The sequence below is a fragment of the Miscanthus floridulus genome, chromosome 5, assembly GCF_019320115.1.
Source record: "Miscanthus floridulus cultivar M001 chromosome 5, ASM1932011v1, whole genome shotgun sequence".
Lineage (NCBI taxonomy): Eukaryota > Viridiplantae > Streptophyta > Magnoliopsida > Poales > Poaceae > Miscanthus > Miscanthus floridulus.
Window position 1 is genome coordinate 55,188,322 of NC_089584.1, and position 13,422 is coordinate 55,201,743.

Here is a 13,422-nt window from a genome sequence, read left to right on the forward strand (position 1 = left end):
TTTATTTCATACTTTTATAAGTAAAATTCTCAGTAATGAAATTTGTTGGATCAAATTATCCCAAGTGAGAGCATCTAATGAAGATGAAGCGTCATGTTGCGTTGAGAGAACTGCAGTGCCGAGCAGTAGTTCCTCTATCTCTTATCCATCCGGCAAGCATCAGCAACAACAGGTCGTCTCTCTAATCTCTAGCGCAAGGATAGTAGCAGCAGGAAACTCCTTTCGTCATCTTTCTGCTGCCTTCTTCCCTCACCAATGCTCAGCAGCTCTACAGCAGCAGCAGGTCATCTACTCATCTCCATTTCCATCTCCATCTCCATCTCCTATGGTCAATCAAGGTAGCAGCAGATTAGCAATGGTGACCATTTCGTAAAGATACCATGACTGCATGGTCTGTGGATCATTGCCTGGCTGGATGTCTGTGCTGACCTGCGCCGCCGGCCATGCGCGCGAACCATGCTTCGTCGCGCCGCAGCCCGGCGCTCCTACGAGGTTTCCTCCTTCGTTCCCATGAGAGGATTGAGAGCAGAGCAGAGCACGCGCTCGGCACTGCCGATTGCGGCCAGGGGAAGAGCGCCTGGCGGCGACGCGGTGGCGTTAGAGCCTGCCCCGGGGACGCGCGCCGCGCCTCAGCTCGAGCGGAGGCGGCTCGTGCCCGCGCGACCACGGGGCGCCCGCACGGTTTGGCGACGAAACCTTTCTCTTCTGGCCAGGACTTCCTAGAGACATCACGAATGTTTTAGAACCTGACTTCTGTACAAGCTACGTTGAAACTTTGATGATGTTTGTTTGAGATCTGAGGGTTGAGTGAGAAGTAGGCGACGTGGCCCAATGAAATGACCTGGTTTGGTGCATGAATCGTATTAAAGAGATTAGAAAATAGCATGTGGCTGTATGTGAGCTTGCTAATTTACTGTCAATATCACCATGTCAGCTAATTGATTAATTTATCTTTCAAAAGAGAGTATTGATCCATCAACAAATAAATATTTCAGGTGCCAAACTTTGCTAATTTATTGGCAATATTACCATCTCAGTTAACTGGTTAATTTGTTCTTGCTAAAAGAAAATGTTTATCCATGGTAGCTTATACTCCCTCCGTACTGAATTATAATTCGTTTGACTTTTTTGCTTCAAGTTTGACCACTCATCTTATTTAAAAAAAATGCAAACATAGTTAAATTAAGTCATGCTTGAAGAACTTTTATTAATAAAGTAAGCCATAATAAAAGAAGTGATATTTTGTTTAAATTTTTAAATAAGAAGTCAAATTTGGGACAAAAAAAGTAAAACGAATTATAATTTGGAAAGAGGTCGTACTTTCTTTTCGTCTTGATAGTACATCCTTGCTTGTGATTCATAATCTGAAACGGAATGTTTACTTTGTATATGATTTCTTGTACATCGGTTAGTGCTTATTTTCAAATGTCAGTTTCAATATTTGTGTTACCATTATACCAAGATAATGTGAACGACCATTTATCTTCTCATCTCATTATACCAAAAAAAAATCTTCTCATCCATTAATTATTGCAAATGAAATACTGCTTTATTATTGCCTGGTAGGGCGCGCAAAGCGCGCTAAATTTTCTAGTTCAAATTCATATTCACCACGATCTAAAAAAACAAAACTCCATATTCCTATTCATTTTGTGTTTTAATTAATTGTATGTAATTGGGCCCAGGCCTGCCTAAACTGCTTCCCCCCTCTTTCCGGCCCAACCACGAACCACTCCTCCAACAGAGAAATCCCCATCCCCTGCCGACGGCCTGCCCTTCCCGGAGCTCCAACCGAAGCCACCCCCACAAGCAGTGCAGCACGACCACTGGAATACCCACCGGAGACGGGAGGCGGCGCGGCCGGCGATTCGAAGCGATGGCGTTCACGATGCGAGCGGTGAAGGTGCCTCCGAACTCGGCCTCGCTGGAGGAGGCGCGGCACCGCGTCTTCGATTTCTTCAAGCTGGCATGCCGCTCCATCCCCACCATCATGGAGATCTACAACCTCGACGACGTTGTCACGCCCTCGCAGCTCCGCTCCACCATCGCTAAGGAGATCCGCAAGAACCAGAACGTTACCAACCCCAAGGTTCCCCTCCCATCCCGTTCTCTTTCTCGTTCCCCCTCTCGATTCGATCCCTAGGTCCGAGGCGAAACCTTTATTTTGATTGCTTCTCCGATCTGGTTCAGCCCGATCCGAGGGGCAGTGGAATCCGACATATGTTCGGTTAATGGGTGATTGGAGTCGTTCTTGATTGCTGTGTGGACTTACTTGCGGTGTTTCATTTGAAGACAGTTACAGTATTGTAACCTGCTAGGTTGCTACCCAATGTTATAATGCTGTCTAATGGACAGAAATGTTTGGTGGGTATTTTCTTTGCATTGCGTTGTGGATCACTGTCACTGTCCACCATAGTAAACTGTGAAGACATCTATCAACATGAATCCTGCTAAAGGAAGCATGAATTTGATACTTTGGGTACTCATTACTGCCTTACTGCAATTATGTGCTTGCTATACCTCTAAATTTTGCATAAACAAAAAAATTATTTTTTTTATTGTTCTGTTAGGCAGGGTTAATGATAAACTGTTTATAGTTCTAGGCAGCTTGCTGATTGTTGAGACATTGGAGATATTTTATGAAGTAGTTATTCCTAAAAATGATGGTAAGACATTATTTGCATCTTCTAATGAAGTTTAGTTTAATATTGTATCATTTGATCTGTTTATCTTAGGTTTGCTAGTTTATAGTGCCCCACCATGGGCCATGTTGTCCATCTAGAGGTGCTAAGAGTTGGGGTCTGCTGTTTTTTGGCCTTTTGGAATGGTACTACGATTGATCTCTTTCATAATTCAGACCATTAGAGATGCAATTACCTTCCACCTTGGCAAAATTCAAGTGTTTCACTCCCAACCCAATTTGATATTTTCACAAAATATGAAATTTTCCATTATCTTATCAATTTGTGTTTCTGGGATCAAGAGTCAAGATTGACTTGCAGGTTATAATGTGTACTACTTCTGTCCCAGAAAGGATGCAATTCTATATTTAGTCCGAGTCAAACTATCTTAGCTTTGACTAAGCTTATGGAAAATATTATCAACATTTACGATTCCAAATAGGTACACTATGAAATATATTACATGACAAATCTAATGATACATAGTTAGTAATGATAAACATTTTTTGTCAATTTTAAAGTGTTTGACTTAACACTATGCTAGAGTTGCATCATTTCTGGGATGGAGGTAGTATGTTGTAAATGTGATATATATGGCTGATGCTATGTTTATGCGGGGAAATGAAACATGAGTAAAATGCATTGGCAGCCCTTTAACTTGTAAAACGGTGCCACCTGGGTCCATCAACTCCAAAAGTGCATTTCTATGTCATAAACTTTTTAAGTTGTTGGGGCATTCCCATACCTCTCCATCATCATATCTCTCTCTCGATTCAACAGCCCAGCATGGCGGATTGCACCTGCTGCTTCTGGATCTCACCTGTCTGTCTCAGCTCTACTGAGCAGCATTGTGGTTGTGGCTCTGTAGTATTAGCAACAACTCTGCCCTGCTCGCGGAGCTCATGGCAGTGGTCAAGAATATCAAATGGCCGACTAGCCAGTGGTCTAAAGCAGAGGAGGCAACTAATCTCCACGAACACTGACTCCATAGCATCATGCTTGTAGCTGCGTGCTAGACACGCTGCTCCGGCAAGGACGCAAGGTCATGGCTCCAAGGCCTGCAAGGGGCTCATTGCAGCTGCCATGCCGTTGCCCTATTACCGGCTTGTAACTGTTGAGTCACTAGCCGGCACGCATCGGCGACGATGCTTGATTCACTCGCTGTGGGGGTATGGCCCCTGGTATCCACAAGACAAGACATGGGCCGCACCCTCAGAGGTGGCCCAACCCGCAACATCAAGGCGTGCGCGGCACTGGTTGACGTGCACCACAAGATATTGTATAGAACCAAATATGATACTTTTCTTGTAACCCTACCCCTCCAGAGCATCTAAGGAGAGGCAGGGGTCCCCTAGTCGACATCTCCATAGATCTCATATTCAATACAATACATCAAAGACACATGACGTAGGGTATTACGTCGGTTAGACGGTCCGAACCTGTCTAAATCGCTGTCTCTGCGCCTTGTGTCACCATCCGGTTTCTGATTACGCGCACCTCCACCGATCAATCTACCTTCGTGGGATACCCCTCGGGGGACTGCCGAGCATCTTTTGTCGACAGTTGGCGCGTCAGGTAGGGGATGTGCGTGCTGATCCATGGTGAACCAAATGGCGTGTCTCAAGATCAACGTCATCCGTGGCGACACGGGCACACGGCGCAACTGGCCGTGGATTCACGGCAGCAACATACGCTCGTGACGACTTCTTCAACCAAACGTACAAACTCAGAAGAAATCGGAGAAGAGAATCATTACGACCGGCTGGTCAAGCTGATCGGCGCACCTGGGCTGCGCCCGATACTTCATCGTGTTAGGCTGGCTCGGCGGACCTCAAGATCGCATCTAGTATGCCATGCGTGGCAGCCGGCGGCGCGACATCTAAAGCCAGATTCCTACGGTGACATCCTCTGATCGGCATCCACGACTCGACCCGACGCCTTAAGATCCGATCTCCAAATTAACTTCGCAACAAGAAGGTGCCAGACAATCCATCTACGTGTGTTTGACTGACGAATTTCCGCGCCGCCTGAGCACAACAGAGATGAACTAGCAGCCCAGGGAAGCTTTGCTGGTCTACAGAGTCAAAATCAAGATTGATCTCGCATGCACGTGCATGCATGGATGCGTCAGATATTTTTCACACGGCGACTTGGCAAGTTGACACGGCGAATCGCACATCAAGCAAGCTAAGTCAATTCTTTAATTCCATGATAAACGTAAATCTACATGTATCTCCATATGTCTATATAAATATTATCGACAGGGATTCGGCTACGCTTCTCACGCCATCACGACGGCGGTGGTGCGCGAGCACATGCAGACCTATGGCGAGGAGACCGTGTCCAAGCCGTACCGCATGGCTGCCTGACTCGGGATCACTGCGGGCGCGCGGGACCATGCGGTGGATGGAACGACTCTGCACGACTACGGACTTCAGCTTCTGCACGTCTGAGATGCGAAAAGACCAAAAGCAAGATGTCCGACTGTGTCAAGCCGCCGAACGACCCGTCAAGTGAGCCGTCTACTTGACATCATTCACGCCGACTACTCCGTCATGCAGCATCGTTTCTCCGACCAGTCAACGATCTTCCCGAATCTGATCTGCCTAAGGCTGATCAACGGTATAAGGACGACGTCGCCCCAAGAACTCAATCCGACCACCTGTCGCGTCGCAATAATCAGCGCCGCGAAGAACAGCACTATGACAACCGCCACCACCGCCATAACGACAGTTCGGAAAGCTTGAGGACTGGGCAATTTCGTTAATGCCGACCAGATAACGCTATACGCCGCCGACCAGACGTCCTATCTAAAGCTAAGTCACGCTTTAATATTTTTCTAAATATTCTCCAATCTTCGTATATCGCCATAATGTTTTTCCGAGCTATTTTCTCCATGTTTGCTCTCCAAACGATTTTTCGAATCCCCGAACAGTCATGTTGACGATCGGATGTCCCTAGAGACGGTCCTGTCTCCGGCTCCTCCCTACACGTGCACGAGCGTCTGCCCTCTGCGTTATGGGTGGTCGGCAGTGGCTCCTTAGCGACGCTTTGTTCTTCCTACACTCGCACGGGCTCCGTGCTTCGCGTTATGGTTAACGGGCTAGCTAGGGCTGGAGACTCAGCTACACACTAACTTGTCGGGCGGTTCATATTAAATATAAATACATCTTCAAAATAACACTAAGTGTTCACACCAACTGATCACCGAACTACATATGCTATTTCATCACCACTGCTGATTTTTCTCCAGAGTTCATATATTTTTACATCATGTACTACCAGTTCTACATATTTGTATTGCAGGATCATCGTCCAGGTGATCGGACCACCTGGTGCTCGGACTTCTCCATCGATCAACTGGTTGGACCGCCAGGTTCATGGACTTCGTCGCCGGCCAGTTGATCGGACTGTTCGTCAGTCGTTTCTACTCAATGCTCACTTCGCCGCCGACCAGTTGACCAGACTGTTCGTCGCTCGTGCTTCATCGTCAGCTACGCCGGGGACTCCTCGGTGCTCGGACATCGCCAGATACGTCGGGGACTCTTCGGTGTTCGGACATCGCCAGCTACGTCGGTTACTCCTCAATGCTCGGATTTTTCATCCTCGGGGACTAAGTGGGCACACTTCGCCCCACTTCACCTTGCGGACATCGCCAGCTACGCTAGGGACTCCTCGATGCTCGGACATCGCTATCTACGCCGGGGACTCCTCGGTGCTCAGACATCGTCAGCTACGCCGGGGACTCCTCGATGCTCGGACATCGCCAGCTACGCCGGGGACTCCTCGATGCTCGGACATCGCCAGCTACGCCGGGGACTCCTCGGTGCTCGGACGTCACTAGCTACGCTGGGGACTCCTCGGTGCTCGAACATCGCCAGCTACGTCGGGGACTCCCTTGATTGTCGGACCTTGCTACGCCTTATCAGTGTGCTATCAAGCTGCTACATGCTGTTTGGATCAGGGTGCTGATCTTGGGCAGCACGTCTGGGGTCTTGATACGCGCATGTCAGACGACGTCGGCAAGCTTTCAGACTTCTTTTTCTTTGACTCTGCTACAAGATTCATTCTTCATCTTCCAGCAGGCTCGGGGACTAAGTGGGCACACTTCACCTTTTGGTGAATGTGCGCTTTTCAATTCAGGGCTCCACCCGTCGACTGGTTGCCTGCTCGGCCGGTCTTCTACCTTTCTTCTACTTTCTGACCCTGGCACCATGTGACCACGTCACCTACTATTAGGCTCGGGGACTAGCTGTAGGGGTATGGCACCCGGTATCTACAAGACAAGACATGGGCCGCACCCTCAGAGGTGGCTCAGCCCGTAAGATCAAGGCGTGCACGGCACTGGTTGATGTGCACCGCAAGATATTGTATAGATTCAAATAGGATACTTTCCTTGTAACCCTATCCCTCCATAGTATATAAGGAGAGGCAGGGGTCCCCTAGTCGACATTTCATAGATCTCATATTCAATACAATACACCAAAGATACAGGACGTAGGGTATTACGTCGGTGAGACGGCCCGAACCTATCTAAATCGTTGTCTCTGCGCCTTGTGTCACCATCCGGTTCCTGATTACGTGCACCTCCACCGATCAATCTACCTTCGTGGGATACCCCTCGGAGGACTGCCGAGCATCTTTTGTCGACACTCGCTGGCACAAATCGGCTACCATGCTTGGTGGCTCTAGAAATCAGGAAGGCAGCAAACGCGTTTGTAGCATGAGGGAGGAGAACAGCTAAGTAGAAAAGATTCCATCAAGGATGAGGTCGCCCCTTTCCAGGCTGCAGACACGATGCTCTTCACCTCTGAGGAAGTGGAAATGGAAAGCACATTCTCCTACAATTTGGACACATGGCCTGCAGTACAGACGTAAAGGAAGCTGGCCGAGAACTAACTCCTTGTGGGAGCCGTCACAGGAAGGGGACACAAACTGGAATCCGCCATTGGTGCAGCCTGTCAATCGGTGCAACTGTGCCAGGGCACAGATGCATGGCGGCACACCTGCCAATGAGCAGCGGTGAGTGTGGCTTGTGGTGGCCTTCAAGAGTGCAGAGCAACCATGAGTTTGCCAACCCGGCTTGGCTACACGGCAGCCTCGGTGCATCTCCGTGCTTGTGGTGGCCAATGCAGACTCTGTAGCGGGATGATGATACCGTGTCAACTCGCATGCAGTTGGCGAAGGTGAAGCAATGCTGTGACAGAGGCTAACCAAGCCTGCACCTGTGGACCATGGTGGCGATGGCAATATCATGCGGCCCACTTGCTATGAAGGCCATAGATGGCATCACCAATGTGGTGGACTGTCGTATTAAGTCTCACAGCACAACGGCATGCACCTGCCGTCACAGGGACTAGACAGGTAAGAGGTGTGAGAGCTCTCGACCTTGCCCATTACATACTCAATGAAATGCCATGTCTGACACTGTAGGGAAGAGATGGGATGGAAGACGATAGTCAGCATGCCATGTCAGTAGTAAGTGCACACATGGAACGGTATGGACCTACGATAAACGACATAAAAACTTTATTGGCCTAGAAATGCACTTTCGAAGTTGATGGACCTAGGTGACACCCCGCATAAGTTGAAGGGTAGCTGGGCCGGCTGTTCATTTTACTCATGAAACATGCATATTTTATTTACTCCAGGGTAGACTTTCAAAAATCAAACACTTACATGACATCTACATATATTTGATTCTGAGTCAGATAATTGTGTGCTATAACCTGTAAGTGAATCTATTACTGAATTTACTGAAAGACATCTTGAAAAATGGAAATATACTAAGCAAGTGATTTTAGCTCAGGCTAAAAGCTTTATAACTTTGTGCAGGGCAATGTACAATGCTTGAGGGTTCCTCGGTTTTTGTGATATGTTTTCACCAGTAGTTTCCTTTATGTAGCTGTAATGTAGGGGTGCTTTGGTTTTGTTCACCTTGACCATATCGGGTAAAACATACTCATGAGTATAATTATTTGCGCTTTATAGTAATTACATATACAATCCTTTCAACTGCCATATACATTTTGTTATGCTATGTTTTGTCTCTACTTGTGTCAGTATTACTTCCAGACAAAAACTCTTAGCCTAACCCCTGTCACCAGATATGCACCATTTTATATAATTTAAAAGCTGACTTCAGCTTGATGAAAACTTGAAAACCATTTAGATTTAGGTCATTGTCATCTCAAGGGAGTGAACATGAAGGGCAGCGAAGCTGTAACTAATGTATTCAATGACGATTACCGAAAGCAAGATCGTAGTATTCTCTGGTCAGTTTAGTGTTGTCATTCAGTGGGTTTTACATGGTCACAGTGCTACCCTGAAGCGCATCTACTTTGTGGTCTGCAACCTCAAATCCAACACGGATTTGAGCAACCTTTTGAATTATTATTTACCAAGTCACAATCAATGCACCCTTGGATCTATAGTTGAAGTGTCTGAACCATGACTTGGGGCTCTTGGTGGGTTTCAACTCTAGCCTACCCCAATTTGGTTGGGACTGAAAGGCTATGTTGTTGTTGTTGTTGTTGTTTTAAATTATTATTTACCAAGTCACAATCAATGCGCCCTTGGATCTATAGTTGAGTGGTGCCGTGCCTTTCCCTTTGTAGCCTTCCATCACTTCTTAATGTTCGGGTGCATGCTGCTTCTTTTAACCAAATGCCAAATAGAATTCACTACCTAAAATATTTTGTCAGTATGTTTTGCTTGTGCTAGTTTGTTACTGTATATGATTCTTGTATTATATTGTCATTATCATAAGTCAACAATTTTTGGTGCCAATGTGACACATGTCATTGTCCACTGGTTTTAATGTGGGTTTTCAAAGATAATTGTCTGAGTGGCTTCAATTTTTACATAGGATGGCACTCCAGGATTCCTTATTTAACTAATTTTGTTTGCTCGCAGGTTATTGATATGCTTCTGTTCAACGGGATGGAGGAGCTGAACAACATAGTTGAACATGCAAAGCAGCGCCACCATGTGATTGGGCAGTATGTGATCGGCCAAGAGGGCCTTGTGCATGAGCTTGGGTCAAAGGATCAAGGGAACTCCAACTTCCTGAAGAAATTCTACACAAGCAATTACTTCTGATCTGAGTTGCAGATTTCCACCATCTGGAATACTCAGGGTGGTGCTCTGAATAAGACACTGAGGACCTACCAGGACCAGTTGTTTCACACTGGAGGTTTCGATTTATTTGGCCTTTGAATCCTCTGTTCAATATAATATTGCTGTTAGCTATTTGACTTGTTTATTGTTGTACTTATCAAATTGATGTTTATGAGTCGATTCGATTCTACAAAGATTGAACTTTCTTGAGTTTTTTCTTACTCCAGTGAGCACTGAGCAGTGAGCTGCATGACAAGGGTTCAAATGGACTTGAGAAGTCCGAAACTGCAAAAAAGAATGTTTCGTGGCTCTACCTTCCGCTTGTGTTACCATCAAATGAGTTTGTACTGTGCACTTTTCTGGAGTTTTAACTCCTGTTTCCTAGTGGGCGAATTGGCCACAAGTAGGGACATGATATTAAAAAGATGATATTTTTTGGCTTTGCTATATTGTACCCAAACCCACCCATTTCCACATCCATTTTTTTTGTCCATTAGATTAACTGTCCAACATCTTGCCTCCTCTTTCCTTCCACTGACATCGTCTGTCTTCGCAACGCAGCTCGTCCTCTCGATATGAGTGCTCCTATCTCTACCACCATAATCATCTATCCAACTGCAACAAACCATGCCGTGCTTGCCCTCAGGCCTCAACCAACAACAGCCCTGTCTGCCCTCAACCCGCAACAGCCCTGTCCGTCTCTGACCCCCTGGGCAAGATGGAGGTTACTTTGATGGCAAAGCCTTTTCGAGTTTTGGAATATGAAGGAGAGCTGTGTATTGTCCACAACACACCCCCATTGCTAAACATATACATGCGCGCCACATGAAGTTTAGAAAGTAACAATCCACCAAAACATGTACAGCCTCTATTCCATTTCCAGACAAGTCCAGGCGCGCTAGACTCTTGGGTAAAGATGGCAACGGGGCCCATACCCGATACCCGACGGGTATTTGATCCATTAGCGGACGGGGATGGGATCATATCTTTACCCGCGGGCATCTAAATGGGCAAGAATCCATCCCTGACGGGTATAGCGGTACGGGAACGTTCCCTGTTTACCCGTCCCCGTTACCCGTTGGGGAATCCGACTATTTGAGCTGTCATGCGAGTATTAGGCCCAAAGAAGCTCAACATAAGTATTTTGGTCTAAATCTAAACAATCATATATATAGTTTGTGTGTTTTAGGAATCCTAGTTCAATTTTTCCTCACCATCTCCGTCAGCAGCACAAGCATGCCTGCCTCACGAGCGCTCGTGCCCCTCGCTTCCTCAGTTCGGTCTCTCTACCACCTTTGCTCGTCCTCCTCGCAACCTCGCTCCTTCTCCTCGGCATCTCCGAGACTCCGACACTTATACCCAGGTAAAGAAGAAACGTCTCTGATTACAAAGCTGCAACCCCAAGTGTCCTTGTTTATCGGGTATGCAATACACATCGGGTATCTGTTACCCGACCGATACCCGACAGGTACGGGGATGGGCAAGAATCTATACCCAAGACAGTTAACGGGGATAGGGACGGGATGAATTCTCCGTAGCGGGAAAGAGAACGTTCCGGCGATACCCGATGGGTATATCCCCGTTGCCATCCTTACTCTTGGGCACCAGCCAGCCCCCACAGTTGAGCTTCCTCTCTTGCCTAGGACACTTTGTGAAAGAGGACACGCTGTGATCTATATAATATGACATACTTTGGTTTCACTATAAAAATATTAAACTATAAACGTATACTTTAATGATAAATCATGTAACATCTATCTAATCTAATTAATATTTATGGTTTTTAAATATTGATGGGCAAAATTTATTTTTTGTACTTAAGATAATTCTAGTGAACCTATATTCAGGGCTAGATGTAGTATTACAAAGATTCTTTTGTAATATTCATATTACAAAGATTGTATACCTATTTGAACGTTAATAGATGAAATCATATATTTCTAATGTAAATATGTAATTGATGTATTTGATATCCAAACAAATTTGAAATAAAAACAACTGTTGCTTTTGTTTCCAAGTCCACTGGTTGCGTTTCTGGATCATTCTTCAGAAAAGTGTGATACCGACTTTAAGATGGACATATGGAAATTTTCACTAGAAAGGCATGAACGGGTGCGTGTATTCTAATAGACTTGGTGTTTAGGTGGTGGCTATTGTTTTTTTTTTTTTTGTCGCTCTTCGAGAGCAAGCTGTTTTTAGTTTGTGTTTTTAATAATGGATGGTTGTGTGCACAACTTATGTCTAGAATAAATTTTCTTTTTCTGAAAAGTTTTTAAAGTATTCAATCTTTTAAATTAAAAATAACATTGATCACACCATTTTTTATACAACATGAAGTCTTTCCACCTGATTCGGCCCTACGTGGATTCTAATCCCGGCTCAACCTAGTCTTTCTCCGTCACCCCATCCCGAGAAACCAGAGTCTTTTTCCTGTGTGCTATTATAAAAGTTTTAAATTATATACGTGTCATTAAAAAGTTGAGCGGACACAGGTGCCATTGATTCGAACCATTTTGCCCTCCACGCTACTCTGTCTATTTTTACCTCTAACGGTGTCAAATTGTGGTGAAAAAAAGTCTAAATGCCCTCAAGTCTAGATGATGTGCAAAATTCATTGATGGTACAAGTGTATGGGGTATTTTAATCTTGGCCACCGCTCTAGAGATGAACGGTGGAGGTTCATTGTTAGTATAAGTGTATTTTTTGAAGTATTTTAAATTATTTTCCTAAAGGAAAACGGCCGTATAAGGTTTGAGCATGACCTCACGGTGAGGTCATCAAGCTAGATTGGTTTCACCGTTGTTGTAGGAGTGACATACCTTGTGGAGCAGAAACATACGGCTTGATTGGTTTCTGTCTCGTCCCGGCCTAGGTCGTATCTGAGACGCTGGCCCACGCTGTACTGGCTCAAAGAATACAAACGCATACTTAAAACAAACTTCCAACACTTCGTAGCTCATGCAGGGACATGGGCTGATGGACTGGTATACATAATCAGTAATGGGCAGCCCTTTTGCTTCTTCATCTTATTAGAAACTGTTGATGAGTCACCATGAACCACCACCACCAGTGACACATAATGCTAAAAACTCTCTCTCTTCATTCTCTATTAGTAATTTAGTATGTTGACGTTGACTTCAATTTCAATGAGAATAGGTACATTGTCCGAAGTTTTCCATATGATGATCTAAAGATAGTCTCCACAAGAGTTTCTTTAGTTAACGCAAACCCCCCGGGAGTTGACCCATGCATAGCTCAAATCTCTAGTATAAAGCAAGTCTTCGTCTCCAGTAAGGGGGTGTTTGTTTGAGCTAGAAGCTCCTAAATCTAGTCCCATTTAATTATTTTTTACCTAAACACTATGACTAAATGGTACTAAAAGAGCTTTAGTCCTCTTTAGCAATTTTAGAGTAAGTAAACAGGACTAAACCATTTAGAAATGACTAAATTTAGCCGCTGTAATCCAAACAAGGTCCAACAGGTGCCATCGATCCACGGTACCATTGTTAGACTATTCGGATTGTCTAGGAGTAGATCTAGCCGGGGTGCTTGATGAATCAAAGACTTAGGATACCTTCTAGTGCAGCAATAGAGAGACAGAGAGGGAAGGGGAAAGGTACCG

At 45.5% G+C, this 13,422-nt stretch overlaps 1 protein-coding gene across 1 annotated transcript; it reads left to right on the top strand.

Moving 5' to 3' along the window:
* Positions 1 to 1,745: 1,745 nt before the first annotated feature.
* LOC136449985 (NADH dehydrogenase [ubiquinone] 1 alpha subcomplex subunit 6-like) lies at positions 1,746 to 10,010 on the top strand. Its single transcript, XM_066450233.1, has 2 exons — positions 1,746 to 2,089; positions 9,597 to 10,010. Exons 1-2 carry the CDS (start codon positions 1,877 to 1,879, stop codon positions 9,780 to 9,782), a joined length of 399 nt encoding a protein of 132 aa, XP_066306330.1. The 5' UTR covers positions 1,746 to 1,876; the 3' UTR covers positions 9,783 to 10,010.
* Positions 10,011 to 13,422: the final 3,412 nt, after the last annotated feature.